This window comes from Geotrypetes seraphini, chromosome 2 (genome assembly GCF_902459505.1).
Source record: "Geotrypetes seraphini chromosome 2, aGeoSer1.1, whole genome shotgun sequence".
NCBI lineage: Eukaryota > Metazoa > Chordata > Amphibia > Gymnophiona > Dermophiidae > Geotrypetes > Geotrypetes seraphini.
In genome coordinates this window covers 249844782-249869535 of record NC_047085.1, presented here as the reverse complement: position 1 = coordinate 249869535, position 24754 = coordinate 249844782, and the positions used below count along the sequence as shown (strand labels likewise).

The window sequence follows — 24754 nt, the reverse complement described above, 5'->3', positions numbered from 1 at the left end:
GAATTTTACATTATTATAGTTCATATGTTAGATAATTACAGTGCTATATTGAAATTATATTTATGATACATTTTATGCACTTATTGTTTGATTTGAAAATGAATAAAGATTAAAAAAAAAAAAAAAAGATGAATGGGAGGAGAAAAAGGAGTGCAGCAAAATCTTTAGGCAGAACTTAAACCAAGATTTTTTTTTTTTTAAATTATTGAATCTTTATTGAAAATTCTGGACTTACAAATTACAAAACCAAAAGCAGTTTATGAGCAGAATATTCTTCTCCAGAGCCATTTTTTTAAATGTAGCCCTAGGTAGATAGTAAACTTTTATGCAAGATTTTGATAGCCACATTTAGAATAGAAATGGGACAATAAGACTTTACTACCTTCTCCCCCCCTTTTTTTTTTTTTTTTACAAAACTATAACAGTAACAGCTCCGACGCTCATAGAATTCCTATGAGCATTAGAGCTGTTACCACCGGGGCCAGTGCTGAAAACTACACAATGGTTTTGTAAAAAGGGAGGAGGTTGTTCTTTTGGGGCTTTGGAAATAACTGTGGTCTATTTCTTCATCCTAGTAACTAGTAGGAGCTCTCCAGCATGAACAGAACTAAATAATTTTGTCACTGATTGAATAAATTCCCTGATAAAAGTTTTTGTTAAATTCCTGAGAGGAAAAAAATTCAGGTCTGGAGCTTACCAGTAGGCAAGAGCTTAAATAGAACACAAGACTAGTCAGGTAGAACAGTGTTTCCCAAGTCAGACCTGGAATGCCCCCTTACCAGTCAAGTTTTCAGGACATCCAAATTAAACTAAACCTTAAGTTTATATACCGCATCCTCTCCATAAAGATAGAGCTCTGCACGGTTTACAGGAACTTTAATATAAGGAAGGAAAAACATAATAAGAATTAGTGATTATAAAGAGGGTAGCGAGATTTACATTTTTGAGAATAGCTAAGTTTTCAGATGCTGTCGGAATAATTGGAAGGAGCCCAGATTAGCATACAGTGGAGGCAATGTATGCAAATTAATTTCATGTATACTTATCATGGGTATCTTGAAAACCTGACTAGTAAAGTGGATGCTCCAGAACAGTCGTATGTGGGGTGGGGGTGGGGTAGACTGTAAAGAACTAAACTGCTGCATGACAGTTTGACTAGCAGTTGCCTTTATCTGTGCTTCTTTGGGATTTTCTTTACCCACTGTATGTTAAGTGGAGAAAATAAGTCTGCTCAGTAAGGTGCTTTTTTTGACACTTTTTTTTGTCAGACTGGCCTTTATGCTGGTGTGTTTTTCATTATGGCAGCGCTGCAAGATAAAAACAAGCTGTTCTATCTGTGGGGTATTAAAATCAGTTACCACAGTGGTAGGAAATAGCAACCTTGGAGGATAGCACTACAGTTTCCTTTTCTCTTGGTGTTGAAAAATCATCAGATGAGCATTGCTGTTTCTTCCAGCTGTATACAGCTGGCAATTAAAGTGGCTGTAGCAGCAGCAGGCCCAGTTTTGGCAGGAACTGCCATCGTGTTTGCAGCTCCAGCAGCAGTTCCCATGGCTGTGTCCCTCCCTGCTGGCAGTAATGGGTCCTACTCTTTCACCTGAGTTTCTTCTTATGGGCAAAAATGTACTGTCCACTTCTTTTGCTCTACCTAATGTCCTGGCTGCTTCTCCTAATGTAGGTGTTAAGTGGCCAGGTTATAGAATATCAGGATGATTGGCTTTCTGTAGCCTGTGGAGAAGCTAGATTTAAATTCAGCAGAGCAGTGGTTTGAGGAAAACAGTTTCCTGTGAGAGGGACAACATTCCACTAGGAGAGTATCTTTCTGTGGGCTATCTTTTTGGTAAGAAAGATTTGGTACTTTAATTTCCTAGGTTTTGTCCACTCTTAAGGTTTTGGTGGATGTCCAGTTTTGTTACATTTCCCATTCCAAGATGCTTCCTATCCTTCAAGTGATAGATTATTTCATTTCTGCAGAATTGGAGGTCTCAGATGGCAGCTTTCATGTCAAGAGGTCTATGGCTAGGATTTACCCCATAGCGTATCAGTAATCTGAAAGGTTCAAGCTGCCTAAGGTAGATGCAGTGTTCTTGGCTATGATGAAGATTACAACTCTGGTTGGGGATTGCAAAGTTGAAAAATTCCTGAAACTGCAGGATGGAGTCTCTTTTGAAGCAAATGTTTAAAGTCTGTGTTAACCTTGCACAGGCGGCTGTCTATGGAAGCTATGTAGCTCCTGGTGTGTTTTATGATCAAAGCGATTTGTGGAATAATTGGTGATTTTCAGTAGGGAATGATCCATGTTTTAACTTTGAAAAATTTGGGCTTTAGGGAGTCTAAGAGATATAGAAGGAAAGAGTGAGTGCTACTAACATAGTAAATTAACTTTCAGAGAGAGCTTAGTCCAGTTTTCAGGATATCCGCAGTGAATATTTGTGAATTAGATTTGTATGCACTCCCTCCATGAATATTCATTGTGGATATCTTGGAAAACTTGAGTGGCTGGGGTTCTGTCAGGATAGGTTTGGGAACTACTGGGTTAGTCCTTTTGTAGAGGAAGCTGAATTTTCTCTGCAGGAACGTCAACTACTACTAAGATTTTACAATGAAGATTTGTGGGCCTTCTTTCTGGTGTCTTTGATAGGAGGTTAACTAAAGTCATTCGTCCAGGGGTGGGCCTAGATAACCACAGATCTTTAGGTACTAGAAGTTTTATGGCATGGTTATGCTCTAGACGAGTTTGCTTGGCTTCTCGAGATGTTTCTAGAATCACCTCGTCATTCTAACCTAAAAGTGGCAGCAGTCTGATAGACTTTATTCCGGTTATGAGTACCTCAGTTAGAAGAAGTGACTCCAGTTGTGCCGCTGGAAGAAAGAACAGCACATTTATTCAATTTATCTTGTAGCTCCAAAGAAAGAAGATACCTTTCATCTATTGACTGCTTTGAAACTGAGAATCAGATTTCTCAATGTTCAAGTTTTTGAATGGCATTTGAAAACCAATTAAAAAGGCGACAAACATTGCAGAATACTACAGCTGGGGTTATATGTGATACCAAATGAACAGATCATGTGTCTCCCCTGTTTATAAATGACACTGATTACTTATTGAGTGTAGAATTAAATTTAAGATCCTTAACTTTAATACAGAAAGCTCTTCATACTGGCAGACTGGACTGTCTTGCCTCACTAACAATTCCTTATGTCCCTGCACACCAACTTTCATCACTCAATGGCCACAGATTAGTTATTTCACATTGTCCTCGTGTTTTCTGAGACTCTACCAGCAGAAGTGCCTTGTATTTTGTAGCTTGTTTTTATGGAATTGCCCCTTTCCCTCTATTCTGAGACCTCTTTAAAAAAATTTCAAGGTAAGGTCTAGATGCCCATTTTTTTTTTAAACCTTGCTCTCGGAGAATCACAAGGAGCAAAATCTGGCTAAATATCCTATAGAAAATATTTTGGTTTGAGAAAACATGTAGTTAACTACTGTGGTGTATGATTGAATGCTTTCCTATACTATATGGAGTCCCCTTCCCTAGCTATTTTGACTACGCACTGCATTGATTTGCATTGCAGAAAAGGCAGCTTTAGCAAACTCAAATGATATATGCTGAGTTAGTGTTAGCATACAAGTTCAGCATACAGAGGAAATAAGGCAGAGTTGCTCAGTTTGCTGCGTTGTGATTCAGGTTGGTGTCCCCATAGCTTTTCTCTGCAGGTGAAGCCCCCACCTTACCTTTTCCTCTCTTTCAGAAAGCACAAAATGGGAGTGGAGGGTGGTGGGAAGAAGTGGAAAGAGGCAGAAATGCAAGGAAATGAATTAGAAAATTTTGGCTGCCACATTCCTTTGTTCGCTCTTTTTTTTTTTGTTCTTTGTTCAGGGCTTCTGGTTATGTAAGTCTGGGGAGACAAGGTTGTTTATAAATAAACTGAGATTGAGAGTTATAGATGGTAAATTATTTAATCTCTCTGTGATACAAAGGGGGTTAAATCAAGTTAATATTTTATTCAAATCATTACAAATTTTATATTTACTATGATGATTTGCATATAATTATAACTTTGATGCTTTGATTCCCTTGAAAAAAAAAAAAGGTAGCATTTAAATCTAAACCTGCTGCTAGACGTGTCAAATGGCATTGCATAAATTGGGGTAATGGTTGGGGCTCCGCCTTGTTCTGCATCTTGCTGGTGCTGAAAGAACAGCCTCTGGTGGGAAACTCTTCAGATTGTATGCATTCATTTGTAATCTTAGGCTTCCTTGTAAAGGAAGATAGGGCAGGCTTGCTAAGAGACAAGTCAATCTGATTTGCATTTGTATGTGTTTAGCAGAGGGGGGGAATGTGGAATCAAGTTGGCTTGTCCCAGAAGAGATCCTTCACTGTTCATAAACTTGACCTTTTCACATGCCCTCATTTCTGGCCCTCACCCTGCAGCTTTGTGCCTGTTCAACAAAAAGTAGTGAATCAAGCACTAGCCTGGTATTTCCTGTAGCCCTAGAGAGCGCTTTTTCTGACTTCCCACCCTTAAAGCAGCTGAGTCTGATATACACATTTACTTCCAGGACACATCACAGTGGTTGGTACTTCCTGTGTATTTTACCTACAAGCTTTCACTTCCCTTCTTTTTTTTTTTTGGACAATAATTAATCTTGGGCAAAAGACAAAATATAATCATGCTCCTCCTGGTCCCATTCTGCAAAGGGAGACAAGGGGCAAATAAAAAGAGAAAAAAATTACAGTTATAAAAGGTGAGCTTACAAGTGTGAGAGAGAATTACAGGTTTTGTACTATGATGGCTTTGTTTAAATTGAAACCAGTATCCTTAATCATTAAAAATGTATACATTTGTTTCTTGAGAATTTCTCAGACTAGGGGCTGGATTCACTAACCTGCCTGATCGGGCCCGACCAGGCCAGATCTGATGAATTCATGAAAGTAAAATATGCAGGGGGGGCGATCGGAGGAATGCCCCCATCTGCCTGCATGGATTGCGCATGTGCAGACCATCTGTAGATGGTCTGCGCATGCCCATCGGAGCCGCAATCTATTTTTTTTTTTTAAAGTAGCTTTGAGCCCTGAGAGCCTGTGGTTTTAACCCGCTTTAAACCCGTGGGTTAAAACCACGGGCTCGCAAGGCGGGAAAGGGCAGTGCAGGGCGGCAGGACTTCGGGGAGATTCGGGACAGTGCAAGACTTCTTGGAGATTCAAGGCAGTGCAGGCAGCAGGAGTTCGGGGCAGAGAGCAGGATATGCAGTCGGAAACCACTGAATGACTGGTCCCCAGCAGTCACTTTTAGAGTTGATCGGCCAGCCCAGTCGGATCTGAAACTTTCTTTTGTGAATCGCGTCCCTGCATACTTTGCATGCGTTTCTCCTCATTTGCATGCACGGATCTCAGGAGAGGAATCTGGTCGCTAAGGGCTAGCAAAATGATCAATGCACAATCGGTTTGCTTAGTGAATCTAGCCCTAATCAGTGTATGAAATAGGTGAACCCCTAGTTTCCTTAATATAATTATTAACTGATTAGAATCAGATATTTGAACAATTGAATAACAAGTAACCCATCATGCAGGGATCTTCATGATTAAGGGGCTGATACACAAAGTTTGCGTTAAAGCCCTGCGCTGATGGCTTCGTGCATGGCTTGTAACTCAAGTGTTAATGCACATTATTTTTTTCACCAATGCAGCAAATAAACTGTATGTAAATGAAACCAATGCAAAATTTGTGCAGTAATCAGGAAAAACAAACAGGACACATGTGCACAAGGATCTGTGCTAAAGGCAGCTAGCTATATGTCAAAGCAGGACTTTTGAGTGCCCAAACATCCTGTTGGCAACCCAAGCTGCCGCACTATTGCATCCCCCTGCATCCGGGACTCACCTCCTTTTCCTGCTTAGGCTTTGGTAAAACAATGGCTGCCTTCACTTTTTCTGCCTGCCAGCTCTCCCAAGGAGCCCACAACCTATCCCCCTGGCTCACACTTAAGCTTGATTGTACTGCCATTTAAAGCACGTGGGAGAAGAGGGCATGTGTACGCACTGTGCTGGCAGGAGTTGGCAATTGCTTAGGGTGGCACAAGTTCTGCCACCACCAGTGCTGCACCAAGGCCCATGCGATAAAGGAAGTGAGCCCAGGGTGCAGGAGGAAGTGGTAGTATGCTGCTCAGGCTGCCAGCAGGACATTACAGTGCTGTCATTTGGGCTCTGTCACAGTTGCCGAAAAGTCCTGCTTGTAAGTATGTAAAAGAAAGGGATTGGGACTTGTATATAGCTTTTTTGTAGTTATACATCACACTCAAAATGGTTTTGCATACAGGTACGTCAAGCATTTTCCCTGTCTGTCCCGGTGGGCTAACAATCTATCTAATGTACCTGGGGCAGTGGAGGATTAAGTGACTTGCCCAGGGTCACAAGGAGCAGCGCAGGGTTTTAACCCACAACCTCAGGGTGTTGAGGTTGTAGCGCTAACCGCTACACCATACTCCTTATGAGTATGTAGCTAGTTATTACACAGGCTTGATATGTTGCATATCGCACATCAGTGCTGCTAGGCAGTCTACGGAATTCCAAATGTAATAGAGGAAGGAGAAAAGAAGAGAGAAAGGATAGGCAAAAAGGGAAGAGGTGGAGGGAAAAGGGGAGGAATAAAGTAGATTTGAGTCGGGGACAGGGAAGTTAAAATCTAATAACTTTTGTGTCTTGGAACAACCAAGTTTTGATTCTTGTTCGAACTTTGCAGAAGAGGATTCAGATTTTATATCTAGTGGTAATGCATTCCACAAGGAAAGTTCTGCATAACAGAATGCAGTTTTGACAGCAGCAACAGCAAAAACAACAGGCTGCACCACCTACACAGCCTTTTTGACCTGTTTCTCCGGAGCATAGCCAGTCTCCTCACTTCTCAACCTTTACCTCAGCCCATCAGAGGTCATCTTCAGTTTTTCATCTGTCTTGGGAACTCATGACATCGGATCTTTGGGTCCTCAACATCATTCGTCTAAATTTCCAGACTCTTCCACCAGACAACCCTCCAAGAGAGTCTGCTTTGGACCCTGCTCGGTCCTCCCTTCTGCAGGAGGTGCAATCCCTTCTTCTGCTGAATGCCATTGAGGAAGTTTCCCTCGATCAGCAGGGCTGGGGATTCTACTCCCATTACTTCTTAGTACCCAAGAAGACTGGAGGACTGAGATCCATCCTGGATCTCAGAGCTCTCAACAAATTTCTAGTAAAGGAGAAATTCAGGATGTTGTCACTTGCTCTGCTTTATCCTCTCCTCAATCAGAATGAGTGGCTATGCTCCCTAGACCTCAAAGAAGCCTACACACATATCCCAATTCATCCGGCTTCCAGGAGGCACCTCTGATTTCAAATCAATCATTGTCATTACTAATACAAGGTACTTCTCTTCGGTCTGGCATCGTCTCCCAGAGTATTCAAGAAGTGCCTGATTGTAGTGGCCACATCTCTCCGATCACACGGCCTTCTAGTTTTAACTTACCTGGACGACTGGTTGATCAGGCTGTTTCATCTCAGGAAGTGATCCAAGCAACATCTCAGACCATGTCTTTTCTTCAGATTCTGGGATTCGAAGTCAACTTCCCCAAATCACATCTCATTCCGACTCAACGTCTTCAGTTCATTGGGACAATCCTAGATACCACCCTCATGAGAGCGTTTCTTCCGCCAGATCACCTTCACACTCTCATCAGTCTGTGTCAGCAGTTGCTTCCTCTTCAAACCATCTCTGCCAGACACATGAGGTTCTCCTGGGCAACATGGCTTCAACTGTTCATGTAGCCATTGGCAAGGCTACATCTTCAAACTCCTCAGTGGACTCTTGCTTCCCAGTGGTCTCAAGCGACGGATTGTCTTTCACAACACATCTGTGACATCATCTCTTCTGCAGTCATTTCAATGGTAGATGACCTCAGCCAATCTTTCCAGAGGTCTCCTTTTTCACTTGCCCCCTCATCACAAGATCATCATGACAGACACATCTCCTTATGCTTGGGGGGCACATATGGACGATCTGCAGACCCAGGGTCTTTGGACTGCCAGAGAGCGGAAATTATATATCAATTTTCTAGAACTTGGAGTGATGTTTTATGTCCTCAAGGCTTTTCAACATCTCCTTTGTCCTCAAGTCCTCCTCCTTTGCACGGACAATCAAATAGCAATGTACTACATCAACAAACAAGGAGGCATGGGCTCTCTTCTGTTGTGTCAGGAGGCCCAGAAAATCTGGACTTGGGCGACAGCTTGCAATCTATTCTTAAAGGCTGTCTACATTCAAGGGGAGAAAAATTCGCTAGCAGACAACCTCATCAGGATTCTTCAGCCTCACGAATGGACTCTCGACTCCGCAACTCTCCAGTCCATCTTTGCTCAATGAGGCACTCCACAGGTGGACTTATTCGCAGCTCATCACAATCACCAGTTTCCCTAATCTTGCTCCAGACTTTACTCTCCTCTCCGTCTGGAAGCGGATGCTTTTCTTCTGGATTGGACGGGCCTATTTCTATATGCATTCCCTCCACTGCCTCTCATGTTGAGAACTCTGTTTAAGCTCAAGATAGAAGTAGCCACCTTGATTCTCATTGCTCCACGGTGGCCCAGACAGCATTGGTTCTCCCTTCTTCTTCTTCAACTCAGTTCCAGGGAGCCCATACTTTTTCCAGTATTTCCTACTCTGCTCACTCAGAATCAAGAATTGCTCTGCATCCCAACCTGCAAACTCTACACCTGACAGCTTGGTTTCTCTCGGGCTGAGTTCTTCTCAATTTCTCCTCTCTCAGCCTGTACGACAGATTATTGATGCCTCCAGGAAACCAGCCACTCAGCAATGTTACCAACAAAGTGGACTCAGTTTTCTTCCTGGTGTCGTCTTCATCATCATGACCCAACTTCCTTGGCAGTGGAGTTGGTGTTGGATTATCTACTTTCTCTGTCTGACTTAAATCTATATCCATCAGAGTCCATCTCAGTGCTATCACTGCTTATCACGAACCAGTACAAGGGAAACCTCTTACTGCTCATCCTTTGGTCTCCATTCATGAAAGGGCTTTTCAATGTGAAACCACCTCAAGCCACCACCTGTCATCTGGGATCTTAATGTGGTTCTTTCTAGTCTGATGAAGTCATCATTTGAACCAATGGCCACAGCTCATCTCAAATTTCTTACATGGAAAGTGGTCTTTCTTATTGCTCTCACCTCTGCCAGAAGGGTCAGTGAGTTACAAGCACTAGTAGCAGATCCACTCTTCACAGTTTTTCACATCCAAAGTTTCTTCCAAAAGTTGTCTCTGACTTTCATCTCAATCAGTCGATTGTTCTGCCATTGTTTTTTTCCTAGGCCTCATTCTCATGCTGGAGAAGCAGCCTTGCATACTTTGGACTGTAAACAAGCTTTAGCCTGCTACCTTGATCGCACAAAGCCACACAGAACTTCTCCCCAACTCTTTATCTCGTTTGATCCAAACAAGTTGGGACATCCTGTTTCCAAAAGAACGATTTCCAACAGGCTTGCTGCCTGCATCTCGTTCTGCTATGTTCAGACTAGACTGGCACTGGAGAGCCGTGTCACAGCCCATAAAGTTAGAGCTATGACAGTTTCTGTTGCTTTCCTTAGATCTACTCCCATTAAGGAAATCTGTGAAGCTGCCACCTGGTCCTCAGTTCATACATTCACTTCTCACTACTGTCTGGAGTCATTCTCCAGAAGGGATGGACGCTTCGGCCAATCAGTTTTGCAAAATTTATTTTCTTAAAGCCAACACTCCCATCCCATTCTGTTTAGCTTGGAGGTCACCTATCAGTGAGAATATGCTGTCTGCTTGTCCTGGGATAAAGCACAGTTACTTAATGTAACAGGTGTTATCCAGGGACAGCAGGCAGATATTTTCACAACCCACCCACCTCCCCGAGTTGGCTTCTTAGCTGGCTTATCTTAACTGAAGGGACCGCGCGCCTACGTCGAGCAGGAAGGCATGTGCGCTACGGGCTATCGCAAACTTTCTAAACTCTTAAAGTGGCGATGCACTTTTAAAGTGGTCCGTACTGGGGCTCCGTCAGTGACGTCACCCGTTAGTGAGAATATCTGCCTGCTGCCCCTGGATAATACCTGTTACGGTAAGTAACTGTGCTGAATGGCTGCACAGCCTCCTGCTGCGAGGTGTGCACAGCCATGCAGCTTAGAGGGAACATTGCATTGACATAGCCACCCCCCACCCCCCAACACACTTTTTACGGTTTGTTCTCTGCTAGAGCTGCCTTCAGCTCAATATTACTGTTAAATTGTCTTTATGATGAGAGTTTGTTTGTAGGATTTTTATTCTATTATGTTAGAGTGGAGTAAGTTAAGCTGTTCCTGCAGTGCCCCTTCCTCATAATGCGCTCCTCCTTACCACTGGCTAGTCTAGTCATATCTACAGTAAATATGCATTAAGATTTGCATTTGTTAAAAGCTGGATATGCAAATCTGTCTCATTCATTTTCAATTTTTGGACATCCAGTAAACCAGGCTGGCTAATGGGAAATCCAGTACTGGCTTGAGAAACACAGTTATAAATGGTGGAAGGGCTGCCAGTTGCTACAAAGGCTAGCTGTCATGGAAAAAAAGGATCCTAAATGCCTGAGCTACCAGAATGCAACAGTGACTGGGAGAAACAGAAATGCAAAATTCCATTAAAGATATTAATTAACCAGTGTTTGCCTGGGACTGGGTTCAGTAGCATTTAGCTAAATGCCCTTCTAGTACAATGTGTCTTGTAGTCCTGAACCGTAGGATTATGCATCTGAACCTGCAATTTTCTTGCAGAATGCTGTCAATCATCTTTGAACCCCACCTCCTTCCCAGTCAGCTGCTCCTATCCCCTCAGTTTATTTTTCTGAAAGCAAGTTTTTTGGGGGGGGTTTGTTTCTTTAATTTATAACTGCAAACAAGCTGCTCAGAAGTGTTTCTGCTCTGTGGTTTTATTATCTTCAGGTATTTTTTCTTAGTGTTCGATTGGGGTGAATTATATAATAGCCTAGAGTTCCCACTTGTTGGAATCTCTGCCTGGGAGAAGATACAGACTTGCGGAAGTCTTGCAGAAGTCTGCTGCTAGTAGATCAGCCCTCAGGGACACCTAGCTAGCCAGCCTACTTTGATATTTTTTTGGAGCTCAGGGTCCATACTATGTGTAGCTGCTCGCATCCCTGATTTATCAGGAGCTTGAGTGTGGGCTGTTTGGCTCCTTCCTGATATAGTCTATGGGGAAAATTCGTGGTGGGGGTGTCTCCAAAAGTGAAATTTAAAGGTTTCTGCATCCAGAACCAACTTCAACCTTTTTAAAAAAACCTTTTATCTGCATTTTTGTGCTTCAGGGAAATCCCCATGGGCTGTTTTTGGCCTGATTTTGCTGGTGGTGGCCATCTTGGATTTTTTTCTAAAGCCTTTCTTTGCCTCAGAACCTCTTGATTTTACTTAAAATCGATAAGGATGGATCCCTCAGGCCTTCCTACCCCTGTATCGTGTCATGTTTATGCTGAATGGCCAGCCGAGGAGCGTCCATGTCCTGTGTTTATTGAAGAGCAGGTGGAGGAGGGCCAGGAGCCTTGGACTCAGCCTCTAGAGCTGGGGATATGCAGAAGGTGTGATCCCATGTGAAGAGATCCTTTTCAGAGCCCTCTGAAGGTGTATTGGCTAAGCGTAGACACATGGATGCTGTGGAGCCCAGGAGGACCTGCAGTGCAAGGCTTCACCCCAGATTTTGTGAGCCTTATGTGGAAGGCCTAGTTGAAACTGCCAAGGGTCCTCAGCATCTACGTTCAGCATGACGGAGGCGGTGGCTCAGTGGTTTTCCCTTTGGCAGATGCCCCGATCTAACGAGGCCAAAGACGTGGACCAGGATGCATAAACTGACAGACTGAGAGGATGAAAAGTCTAATTATATGCTATTATTGTCCCAGGATGAATGTTTTCTGCATAACAGCGATCAAGAAGTGGTAGGGACCCTGGACCAGGGAAAAGTCCCCATGATGTAAATGTTTTGTACATCGCTTAGATTTAAGCGATTCATAAATTTTTTAAATAAATGGAAGTTTCTCCAGCATCCTTATTGCAGTGTTCAATTATGAGCAATTTAGTTACTCCAACCATGTACTTTCCCTTGCAGCTGAACATCACAAAGCTGATTACAGACCACTGGGAGTCAACAGAGAGGTCCCTGCAAGTGGCTAAGACTATGTCCAGGCTTTAACCTATAGTTCCTAATTTCCAGCAGCTATTTGTTCAGCCAAAGGTGGATTCGTTGCTGGCATAGGTCCAAAACAAACCACCTTGCCTAGTGAAGGAGCTGTGATGTTAAAGGATACTCAGAACCACAATGTGGTGGTACTCAAGAGACAATTTGAAGCTTTGGCCCTAGGGATTAAGGCAGCAGCCTCAGCTTCATTTGTGGCATGTGCTTACCCCACCCGACTGGCTCAAGTCCTGGCCTCGGAGGAAGACAAGACCCCTCCCCAGATGCTCTTGTCTGGGGTGAATTATATAATGGATGCTCTGTATGACATCATCAGAGTCGTGAGCAAAGTGTCAGCCTTTGCAGTCTCCGCCTGGAAGATGGTCTGGATCAGACAGTGGGCAGGATATTCAGCCTCTAAAACCATACTGAGCAGGGTTCCCTTTCACTGGCAGATGCTATTTGGCAAGGGTCTGGATGACCTGATAGCCAGTGTTACGGACCATTGCCCTAAGGCCTTGCCGGACAGGATCCTGGACGTCTGAGATTTAGCAGGGGCAGGAGACAGCAAGCCTCTGGCTCTCACCCCTCTTCAGCTTCCCAAGAAAGCACAATGACACCAGAACAGGAGCCAAGCACCCCCCCCTCCCCAGATAGGGGGCAGGCTGTTAGCCTATTGGTCTGTTTGGGCTCAGATTGGCGCAGACTGTTGGGTCCTGTAAGTTAATCAAGAACGTTAGAAAATCAAGTTCTGTGCCTCCTGGACTTTTTTGTAGATTCTCTGGCTGGCCAGCCGGAGACAGCTCTCAGAGTCCAAACAATGGTACAAGGGCTACTGGATCTTTGTGCCATAGAATCAGTCTTGTGCAGATACTTCATCATGCCAAAGAAAGGCTCAAATGACTGGAGGCCTATTCTGGACCTCAAGTTGATCAGTGCTGCACTGGGAGTGCCTCACTTCCTCATGGAGACCATTTGGTCGGTCATAGTGGCAATGGGGCCTGGGAAATTTCTTGCCTTCGTCGTTTTAACAGAAGCCTTTCTCCGCATTCCCATTTTTCTGTCCCATAAGAGGTGCTTGTGGTTTGATGCATTGCAGCATTTCCAGTTCTCTGCACTCCTCTTCAGCCTAGCACAGCACCCTGTACCTTTACCAAAGTCATGGTGATGGTAGCAGCACACCTCCGCAAGGCAGGGATCCAAGTGCACCCATGTTTGAATGACTGGCTAATCGGAGCCCCGTCCATGGAGGAAGAACGAGCAGTTTCAGGACTGGTCCAACTCCTCTAGAAGCTGGGAAGGATAGCCAATTTTAAGAAGTCAGCTGGAGCCGACCCAGCGCCTGGAGTACCTGAGAGTTTTGTTTGACATGGCCTTGGGCTAGGTTTTTCTTCCAGAGCCATTCAGACTGAAATTTCAGACACAAATTTTGAACCTGCTATAGAGTCTGATTCCGACTGCATGGTATTATCTTCAGGTCCTGGGGTCCATGGCAACAGCCATAGAGGTGGTCCCTTGAGCAAAGAATGCACATGAGATCTCTTTAAGACTCTCTCCTCCCTTGCGGGTCATCTCAGAAAGACTCGTGCCAGCAACCACTTCCTTGGTTACTGAAAGCGAGGAACAGGCTGTGGTGGTGGCTGCAAACAGCTTCCCTCACAAGTGGCATGCTTCTCTACATTCCTCCTACATACCAACGACCAATTCCCTTACTTTTGGAGGGGTCATTGCAATGGACAACAAGTTCAGGGTCGTTTGGTCACTGGCACAGCAAAAGTGGTCCATAAATTGCCTAGAACTCGGAGCTATTTGGCTAGTGCTGCAGGCACTGGAAAAGTTTTGGAAGGCAAGGCAGTTGTGGTCTTCTCGGACAATGAGACAGCGCCCTGTTATGCCTAGAAGCTCAATTCCTCTTTTGGGAGGCTCAAGCTTATTTGCCTGAAGCTTATTTGCTCTCTCAGCCGCACATGTAGTGGGAGTGGAAAATGTACAGGTAGACTTTCTTAGTCTGCAGACCCTCAACCCGGGGGAATGGTCTCTGTCCCCTATACATGCAACTCCTTTGTTCGATGGAGGAGGTGTCCACAGATGGATCTGATGGCCTCACCAGTAAACAAAGGCAGCTCGTTTTTACAGCCAAAGATACGAGCCTAAGGCACAGGGTTGGACATGTTAGTCCAACTGTGGCCAGAAAAGGGACTCTTAAGAACATAAGAATTGCTGCTGCTAGGTTCGACCAGTAGTCCATTGTGCCCAGCAGTCCGCTTACGCGGCGGCCCTTAGGTCAAAGGAACTTGTCTAACTTTGTCTTGAATCCCTGGAGGGTGTTTTCCCCTATAACAGCCTCCGGAAGAGCGTTCCAGTTTTCTACCACTCTCTGGGTGAAGAAGAACTTCCTTACGGAATCTATCCCCTTTTAATTTTAGAGAGTGCCCTCTCGTTCTCTCTACCTTGGAGAGGGTGAACAACCTGTCTTTATCTACTAAGTCTATTCCCTTCATTATCTTGAATGTTTCGATTATGTCCCCTCTGTCTCCTCTTTTCAAGGGAGAAGAGGCCCAGTTTCTCTAATCTCTCACTTTATGTGTTTCCCCTGTGGCCCATGCTAGGTTGAGTTGGCTGCGGGATTGCAGGTCATCTGGGGTTTTGGTCCTAGTGACGCCTGATTGGCCCTGCAAACCATGGTATGCAAATATAGTTTGCCTCCAGATGAAGACCTCAGTCTGACAGTCCAAGTGGATCTTTGGGCTTACTGCATGGCTCTTGAGTGGGCTGCCCTGACAAATACGAGTCACTTGGAGGTGGTTGAAGCTTTCGATGGTGGCAGCCTATGCTAAAAGCCTGTAAGTCCTTTCAGCACTGGTATGCTGTGGATGGTGTAGAGTAGTGTTCTTCAACCTTTTGACACCTATGGACCGGTGGAAATAAAATAATTATTTTGTGGACTGGCAGTTGAAGTTCACTAGACTAAGTCATGTCCATCTCCACTGAATCTCCACCCCAGACCCGGCTCCATAATATTACTAATTGTAACACCATTTTTTCCATTCATTTTTCTTTTCTTTTTTCTTATTTATTTATCCATTTTAAACCAAATTTACAAGAATCCTCTTGTGACAGAAAATCAGAGTATACATATATAAAGTAATCTGAAGAAATTACAATAAAACACATATTGAAAGCAAAAAGAGAGGAAAAATCATTTCCATTTGATTTTTCCATTCATTTCTCATATATGCACACAATATAATTGTATTAACAACATATAATGGTTAACCACAAAATTAAACTACACAAAGCACACTGTATGCTTCTCAACATTCATTCCTACCAGAACACAGATAACCCCTATGCAAATATGGGACCAAAAACTAAAAGTACTAATATATACAAACAAACCCTAAGATTCAAGACTACTTGCAGTACAACCCCAGAGAAAAAGAAACAAATGCATTTCTTCCTGAACAGTGCAAAATACAGACAGCAGAAGTAAATTTTCAAAACTGACACAATTCAATCACTAAATTCAAAACTAAAACCATTCCCCCTACCTTTGTTGTCTCCCTCCCTCCAAGCTGTGCCTTAACTTCTGGCCGTTTTATGCTGCCCCAGTGTTATCTTTGGGCTGGCTCCCTCTTCCTCACTGCCTCAGTGCACAAAAGCATGGGCAGTGGCTCCTTGCGCGTCCCGTACCTCATCCGTAAGCACATTGCAACATCAGAGAGAAGGCTTCAGGCACGGGACATGGAGGAGGTTGTGGAGTAGACTACTGTTCTGGGATTCAAGCGCAAGTTGGATGCACACCTTCTTGCATATCATATTGAGGGATACGGTAAATCCGGGTCTCCAAAAAGGAGTACCTAAATGGGCCGCCGCATGTGCGGATCGCCGGACTAGATGGACCTCGGTCTGATCCGGTGAGGGCGTTTCTTATGTTCTTATGTTTTGTGTACTGCAGCAGTGAGAAAGAGGGAGCTGGCCCAAAGATAATGCCGAATCGATCACACCACGGGCCGACAGCTAAAAAACACTGTCTGGGGCCCGATGCATGTGCCAGCCCGGTGGACCGACACCGGTCCACGGAACGGCGGTTGAAAAACACTGGTGTAGGGCCCTTATGAACTCCGATTTCAGTAGTCCTGGACTTTTTGCAAGAGGGACTTCAGAAGGGTCTGTCAGTTGGATCACTGAAAGTGCAGATAGCAGGCTTTTTCTGTTTCTGATCTTCAGGGGAAAGAGGATCTCTTGTCTCGTACTAGATGTCCCCCAGTTCATTAAAGTAGATCTTCAGTTGCCATCTGGTACGTCTCCCATTCCCTTCCTGGGATCTTAACACTATTGCAAGGTCTCAGTAGAGCTCCATATGAGCCCTTTCGTAAGGCTTCCCTTCTGGATCTTACTGTCAAGACGGTGTTTCTAGGGAGCGATTACATCAGCAAGACGAATCTCCAAGTTACAAGCTCTGTCCTATAGGGAACCGTTCCTTAAAATTATGGCAGCAGGGTTCTCCTTGCACGCTTTTCACCCTACAAGATCTAAGAGAGAGGACAAAGTGTTGCATTTGCTGAATGTTAAGCAAGTGCTTCTCTGGTACCTCGAAGTTACCAGTGAGTTTTGTGTATTGGATCACCTTTTTGTTCTGACCAGTCAGACTAAGAAAGGGAGGCCGGCAGCTAAGGCCTTGATTTCCAGATATATTAAAATGACCATTGCCTCCACGCAATTAGGCTGCAGTAAGTAGTCACCGATCACATTGAAGTGCACTTCACCAGAGGAGTTGCTACCTCATGGGCAAAGAAATCTATAGAGTAGCTACATAGTCTATCCTTCATACCTTTACCAGGTTCTGTAGAATAGGTGTAGCAGCCAGGAAGGACACTTCTTTCAGGTCCTCCATTTTAAGGGCAGGCTCAGTGGGCCCACCCTAGACTCAATAGACTGCTTTGATATGTCCCTACAGTTAAGGACTACTAGACACATTGCACTAGAAAGAAAGATTAGGTTCCTATCTCGATAATCTTCTTTCTTGTAGATGTGTCTAGTAGTCCTGAAGCCCTGCCCTGTAAATGGGCTTTGCCTGCCTTCTGTCTTGGGATCAGTCTGGCTATGGAGACTTCTCTGTTTCTCAGATAAGCTGGAGAAAAAAAACACAAAACACAAGAAAGTAAAATCTGGTCTAAGTCTTTGTTTGATAGGAGGACATGCAAGTAGCTCCATGTTCTATGCAATATTAGTGCAAGTTGCACATAGTTTTAGTATTTGTTTTGATCAGTCAGTTGAATGTTATAATGGTCACTGATATGTTTGTTACAGAACGGACTAGAATTGTAGTGTCGGGGATTTTTCCCCATTTCCCTCCTTCCAGTTATGTTTCATTATAGTGCTCCTTTTTGTACAAACTTGAGAGGACAGAAGCAGCTAGCTGCCTGGGAAGGAGACAGAGTTCAAAGATGATTGACAGCATTCCGCAAGCAGCTTGCGGGTTCAGATGCATAACCCTACATTTCAGGAATACTAGACACATCTACAAGAAAAATTATCGAGGTAAGAACCTAATCTTTCTTTCTTTTGATCTATGTGTTTCCACATTCTGTTGATAAAGTGAAAATTAGAAATTTAATAACTTTCTATTAAAACAGCTAGGAAAAATCCATGTCTGGCTGCATGAGTAATATTAAAGATATCACCTGTGCTACTGTCTTTAAATAACAAGGTCAGATATGTGCCCAGCTTCACATCTATAGGAAGAGAAGGGACAGATGCTCTAGACAGAGACCACATATCAGAGTAGTTTATAGCCATCATCAAAAGAAAGAAGTTACCTTATATGTTTCCAGCATGACAAGAGAGCTTGGTATATGGAGGTATTCTGGGAGGGTGAGGTGTTGCTGTTGCTGTGTTTTAAGGTGTGCCCCTCCTCCCAAAGAAACCCTTGACTGTTGCATGTTTTTGCAGTGTGTGGACCTGAGTTGCAATGAAATGAGTGATATTACACTGCCTGAAAACCTGCCACCAAAGCTGCAGGAACTAGACCTGACTGGGAACCCCAGGCTGGCCCTGGGCCATAGAACCCTGGAGCTGCTAAAGTGAGTATATTTACATATTACTAACAGTACACTAAAGAAGGACTGAGACATAATTAGCAGATGGTGCCGTGTGTCTGGGCCTAAATAAGTCATCTTTATTCTCCATAAGTGTCCATTAGTACTGTTATGTAAAAACATAGATTTAATAATTAACCTGGTGGCTTTCAGTCCAGTCCTTCACACACCCAGCGAGTTGGGTTTGCAGACTGTCCCCAGTGAATAGGCATTTAATTTCTCCAATCATATACAAATCTGTCTCATGCCTACTCATTGTAAATACCCTGAAAACAAGGCTTGGCGGAATATGTCTAGAAGACTGGGTTGAGACCCACTGATTTAAGTTAAAATAGACATGGACATTTAACAGGTTAATGCGATTAACACAAACAAAATTGTTCCCCCTCCCCCAAACCACCCAAGCTCTGGCATCTCATTCTCTCTCCCTGGCAGCACTTTAAACTTGCCTTTACAATCAGCGGTGCTAAAAAGCCCCGCTGATTCTCTCAAGCTTTGGGGCCTCCCTCTGCCCATAGGAAATGGAAGTTCTGTCCGAGGAGGAGGGATGCTACAGAGGGAGGCTCCAGGCTAGAGAGAAGCGGCATGTGTTTAGTGCTGCTGACTATACAGGCAAGTTCAGAGATTCAGAGAGTCAGATGCCTGAGTGCAGGAAAGGGCAGAGGCAGTCAGATGTTGGCATGCAGGATGCAGGGGGAGTGAAGGGGAGGGGAAAGACACCTAAAGATGCTGGGAAAATAAGAGAGATACAGAGTAGACTTGCTAGGGGGGGAGGGCAGGGAGAGTGAGAGATGGAGTGATAAGGAGAGAGAAAAATGGAAGAAAATTGAATGTGAAAGATAGAGGGTAAAGGGGATAAGACTTGTATACCAGTGTTCTTCAACCACTGGTCTGTGAACCGGTGCCGGTCCACAGTAATCTTCTGCTGGTCCACAGGGCCAGCACGTCCATCGGGCAGAAGACAGTGTTCTTCAGCCGCCGGTCCATGGTGCAATCAATGCGGCGTCTTCAGGCAAGCTCCCTAAGTGCTGCAGTGCAGCAAGCCGTGGGAAAACGCGCGTCCCGTGCCTGAACCAGAAGCCTTCTCTCTGATGTCGCAACGTCAGAGAGAAGGCTTCCATTTGAGGCGCGAGGAGCGCTGCCCACAGCTGTGTGCAATGCAGCACTCGGGGAGCTGGCCCGAAGAAACCGTGTTGATCGCACCGTGGACCGGCCCGAAGATAACACCAGGGAGCAGGCCAGAAGGCAAGGCACAGCATGGAGGGAGAGAGACAACAATGGTAGGGGGGAATGATTTTACATTTAGTGATTGATTTACATCTGCTGTCTGTTCAGGAAGAAATGCATTTGTTTCTTTTCCTCTGGGGTTGTACTGCTTGCAGAGTCTTGCATCTTAGGGTTTGTTTGTAAATATTGGTACTTTTAGTTTTTGGTCCTGCATTTGCATGGGGTTATCTGTTTTCTGGTAGGAATGAATGTTGAAAGTGTGCTTTGTGTATTTTAATTTTGTGGTTAACCATTATGTGTTGTTAATACGATTATATTGTATGTGTGTGTATATATGAAAAATTAATGGAAACAAATGGTGTTACAATTAGTGCCATTATGGGGGGCGGGGTCTGGGGCGGAGATTGGGTGAAGATGGGCACGACTTATCCCAGTGTTCTTCAACTGCCGGTCCACAAAATAATTATTTTATTTCCACTGGAAAAACACTGTTGTATACCACTTACACCAGTGTTTCTCTACTCGGTCCTGGAGTACTCCCTTGCCAGTCAGGTTTTCAAGATATCCACAATGAATATGCATGAAAGACATTTGCATATAATGGAGGCAGTGTATTCAAATCAAGTTTGTGGTGTATGCTTTGTCCTCAGTCTATTTATAATTTTGAGCTTTTTGAACTTTCTGCTTTGTGATGCATCACATTTGTCCTTTCCCTGCCTGCTCAATAGATTTGCATGGTTATCATGCTGTTTGAAAGCAGAAGCACCAGTATACCTAATGTTTTCTGTACATAAAATGTAGGGGAATATTATTCTTGCTACCATTTCAAAAATATAGTCTTACTTCATGCTCTTAGTACTAGTCAGTAAATGTTATAATGTGTGATATCGTGCAGGTATAATTGCTGGGAACTTTTGGGACCAGGATATGATGCTCTCTGCTGAACACCGACTCCACTATCCTGTCCCCCTCCTGCTCTCTGCTGAACTCTGGTGCCACTATCCTTCATACATGCCCCCACCCCCAGAACTGCTATCTATAACACACGTGTGTGTGTCCCCCCCTCTCCTGGGAGCCACTATCCCCCGCCCCCCCCAAAAAAACACACAGCATCACACTTACCAATTAGTGCCGTTGCTGATCCGGGGCAGGGCCTTGAACATCTGCACAGGCTCAAAGCCTGCCAGTTCCCGCCCCCTCAGAGAGTCTCTGAGAAGATGGGAGCCTGAAGGCCTTCAGCATGCGCAGATGCTGAAGGACCCACACCGGATCAGCATACAGAGTTGGCAGCAGCAGGTTTCTTCAGCACTGAACAGAGTCTGAAATGAAGGCCATTATGGTACCACAGAAAATATATATTTTCATTACAGATACATCTTAATATTCAAAAATGTTCATCTCCGTCTTTATTATAAGTGTGGACCCTGAAGGAATTTGAAGATAATCTTGTAGTGGAATATGAACATGTAAACTGACATTGGATGACTTTCTTGGTCTGCAACTTGCTAACTTATCAGTACGCACTCAAGAAATCATGTGGGGAGGGTTTGTTTTCTATGAAAATGAATTGAATCTGGAGAATGGCAGCAGATAATGACTATTGGCTGACAACATTGCGAAACACACTTTCACAAGAATAAAGATATGGTAATGTCATATAAAGAATGTAGGCAGTGCTGCTTCAGTTCCAAGGAGAAAGTTCAGATTGAACTGGAGGAAAAGCCTCAGATAAAGGCCCTCCCACCACCACAATGGTGGATAAAGGTGGTCGGGTGATAACCTCACTGGCAAAAACCTCCGTTGTACTCCCAAATGAAAAAACTGTAAGCAGGGCTGTCTATGCTTGATAGAAGAAAAAAACTTTCTACTTATCTCATTGATCGGTACACCACACCGACGATGGCCAGCGTTTCACTAACTTGCTGCCTCAGGGTGTATCAAAAGTCCGATCAAAACTTTAAGCAGGACGCTTTAACGTCTCATCTTTTTGATCAGATGAGACGTTACGGCGTCCTGCTTAAAGTTTTGATCGGACTTTTGATACACCCTGAGGCAGCAAGTTAGTGAAACGCTGGCCATCGTCGGTGTGGTGTACCGATCAATGAGATAAGTAGAAAGTTTTTTTCTTCTATCAAGCATAGACAGCCCTGCTTACAGTTTTTTCATTTGAGAGTACAACGGAGGTTTTTGCCAGTGAGGTTATCACCCGACCACCTTTATCCACCATTGTGGTGGTGGGAGGGCCTTTATCTGAGGCTTTTCCTCCAGTTCAATCTGAACTTTCTCCTTGGAACTGAAGCAGCACTGCCTACATTCTTTATATGACATTACCATATCTTTATTCTTGTGAAAGTGTGTTTCGCCATATTATTGATTTTTCACAGATCCGAGTATCTTGTGCTATTGGCTGACAACATGCCATGAAAGGGAAAAATATTGTGTACAGTAACTTCTTCATGCTCTTTGGGCCCTGAGGCTCACAAGGAACCAGATTAAGCTGATGCTGAGTACTATAAACTGTCATATGTTATGTGGTTTTGCACTAATAGAATTATTTAAAGTTAAAAAATTGTGTTAAGATTTATGGCTCACCAGGATCACCCAAATTTCTAATCTCGGTTTATATTCGAGTCAACCTTTTTCCCTCTATTTTGTGGATACGGGTTACCTTGGTTTATATTTGGATCATTTTATATTCAAGTATATACTGTACCCATCCTGCAGCTCTAACCACTGCGCTGCTATTCTACTTACTATGTAACATTCTGAGTCATTTTGATTTTCATGAGGAGAAGGACATATAAATGATTTTAAATAAAGTGTCACGTTCACAAGGTTGCTATCCCAAGGCTCAGATGCTCCTATGGACAATTACCCCTTGTATAAAGAGCACAAATTTTTATTTTATTTTTTTCTCTACTCCTCCTGCTCCTTCTTACCTCCACCACTACCATCTTGGAGATTATAATAGTGGCATGCTTTTTCAGTACTAAAGAACAAATCTCCCCTGACCCTGAAAAAGGAAGGGTGCGGGGAAGAGACAGCTCGAACCAAAACCCTCACCTAAAATTTTTATGGTGAACGGGATGCCCTCAGTCACATAGCTCGCAATGGGGACTAGCCCCTAGTGCACCAGCTGTCACATACATACACCCACAAGGGTGTTATCTGTGAAACATCCCCGGGCTGACCCGTATATAATCAAACATGTAACTAGAAACATAGAAACATAGAAAATGATGGCAGAAAAGGGCCACGGCCCATCTAGTCTGCCCACACTAATGGCCCATCCCCCTAACTACCTCCATGAAGAGATCCCACATGCCAATCCCATCTTTTCTTAAAATCTGGCACGCTGCTGGCCTCAATTACCTGTTGTGGAAGATTATTCCAGCAGTCAACCACCCTTTCGATGAAGAAATATTTTCTGGTGTCACCATGAAATTTCCCACCCCTGATTTTCAATGGATGCCCTCTTGTTGCCGTGGGTCCTTTAAGGAAAAAGAGATCCTCTTCCACCTCGATACGGCCCATGACACATTTGAACGTCTCGATCATGTCTCTCCTCTCTCTGCGTTCCTCGAGTGAGTACAGCTGCATGCTGCAACTTACCCAGTCGTTCCTCATACGGGAAATCCTTGAGTCCTGAGACCATCCTGGTGGCCATTCGCTGAACCGACTCAACTCTCCGCACATCTTTTTGATAATGCGGCCTCCAGAATTGTACACAGTGTGCTAATAGTGCAAAATGTGGTAAAGCAACAAAATTAAATATAAGAATGGTTGGAGCTGTCTCTGCCTCTCATCCGAGGGTACAGGAGCGTCCAAAATCAGCCAAGCAGGCACAGGCACGAGCTATACAGTCTATTAGAGGTACTTAACTTCTCCGTAGTAATGAAGATGTAGCCAGCAAAAATTAAGCTTATCCAACGGGACTCCGTTTCAAGGAACCGGCTATGCTGTAACAAGTAACTCTCCCTTGTTTTCGGGGTTTTTTGACGCTCTATTTTCAGTACTAGAAACATTTTTAAAATCAGCACATATGAAGGGAATTTGAAAGACTACCCCTCTAATATTGAATTATATTTAATAAAGTACTACCATTGGACTGTGACTGAACAGAAAGTTGCTAGAGATGTCGTCGTTCCTCACCCCTGATTGGAAGTGTGCCATGAGAGGAGGGGAGGAGGTGGGAAAACTACAAAATTCTCAACTTGAAATATCTGTCTAACATTTTCTGCAGCTTCTTGTGACTCTAGGCAAGTCACTTAAACCTCTCTTGCCCCTGGTACAATACTTAGATTGTGAGCTCACTAGGGATGGAAAGTACAGTAAAACCTTGGTTTGCGAGCATAATTCGTTCTAGAAGCATACTTGTAATCCAAAGCACTTGTATATCAAAGCAAATTTCCCCATAGCAAAATAATGGAAACTCGGACGATTCGTTCCACAACCCAAAAATTTTAATACAAAATACTATACATACTTGTATTGCAAGACTTCGCTTGTTTAGAACAGTCACTACACTCCTGCAGTGTCAGAGAGAGAAGAACCATCGGCTCAGTTGTGATGTGTTTATACTGTATGTACTTGTATTGCAAGACATTGCTTGTATATCAAGTTAAAATTTAATGAATTGTTTTGCTTGTCTTGCAAAACACTTGCAAACCAAGTTACTTGCAATCCAAGGTTTTACTAAACCTTCATATAACAAACAAAAACTGTCCAATGTGCTCCCCACACCCACCTTACTACGCCACTGGGTAAGGGTAATGAGATTTGATATACCGCATAAAAACCTCTAGAACGCAGTCCACTAAAAAGCTTTGGACCCTGGACCCAACATAGTCCGTGTTTCGACAGAATGTCTTCTTCAGGGGTCCCTATGAAGTCCTATGGTAAAGATACGTGGATAAAAATGTCCTTCGCACGGCTTCTAAGGAACAGTTTATTTCAGACTGGCATTTTTATCCACGCATCTTTACCATAGGACTTCATAGGGACCCCTGAAGAAGACATTCTGTCGAAACACTGACCGTGTTGGGTTCAGGGTCCAAAGCTTTTCAGCAGACTGCATCCTAGAGGTTTTTATGCGGTTTGCCAAGTTTTAATATTATTTTAATATTAATAAAGTGCATCTCAGGAACATCATTTCTCCACATTGTTTTTTGTTTCTGCTCAGAGGCAAGAACATGTAAGT

At 43.8% G+C, this 24754-nt stretch overlaps 1 protein-coding gene across 3 annotated transcripts in view; it reads left to right on the top strand.

Moving 5' to 3' along the window:
* PHLPP1 (PH domain and leucine rich repeat protein phosphatase 1) overlaps positions 1–24754 on the top strand; it is a 492900-nt gene that overhangs the window by 427232 nt on the left and 40914 nt on the right. For all 3 annotated transcript variants that reach the window (XM_033929324.1, XM_033929323.1, XM_033929325.1), the window contains exon 13: positions 18182–18312. In XM_033929324.1, coding sequence (XP_033785215.1) covers positions 18182–18312 — 131 coding nt within the window. The remainder of the gene's footprint in view (positions 1–18181; positions 18313–24754) is intronic.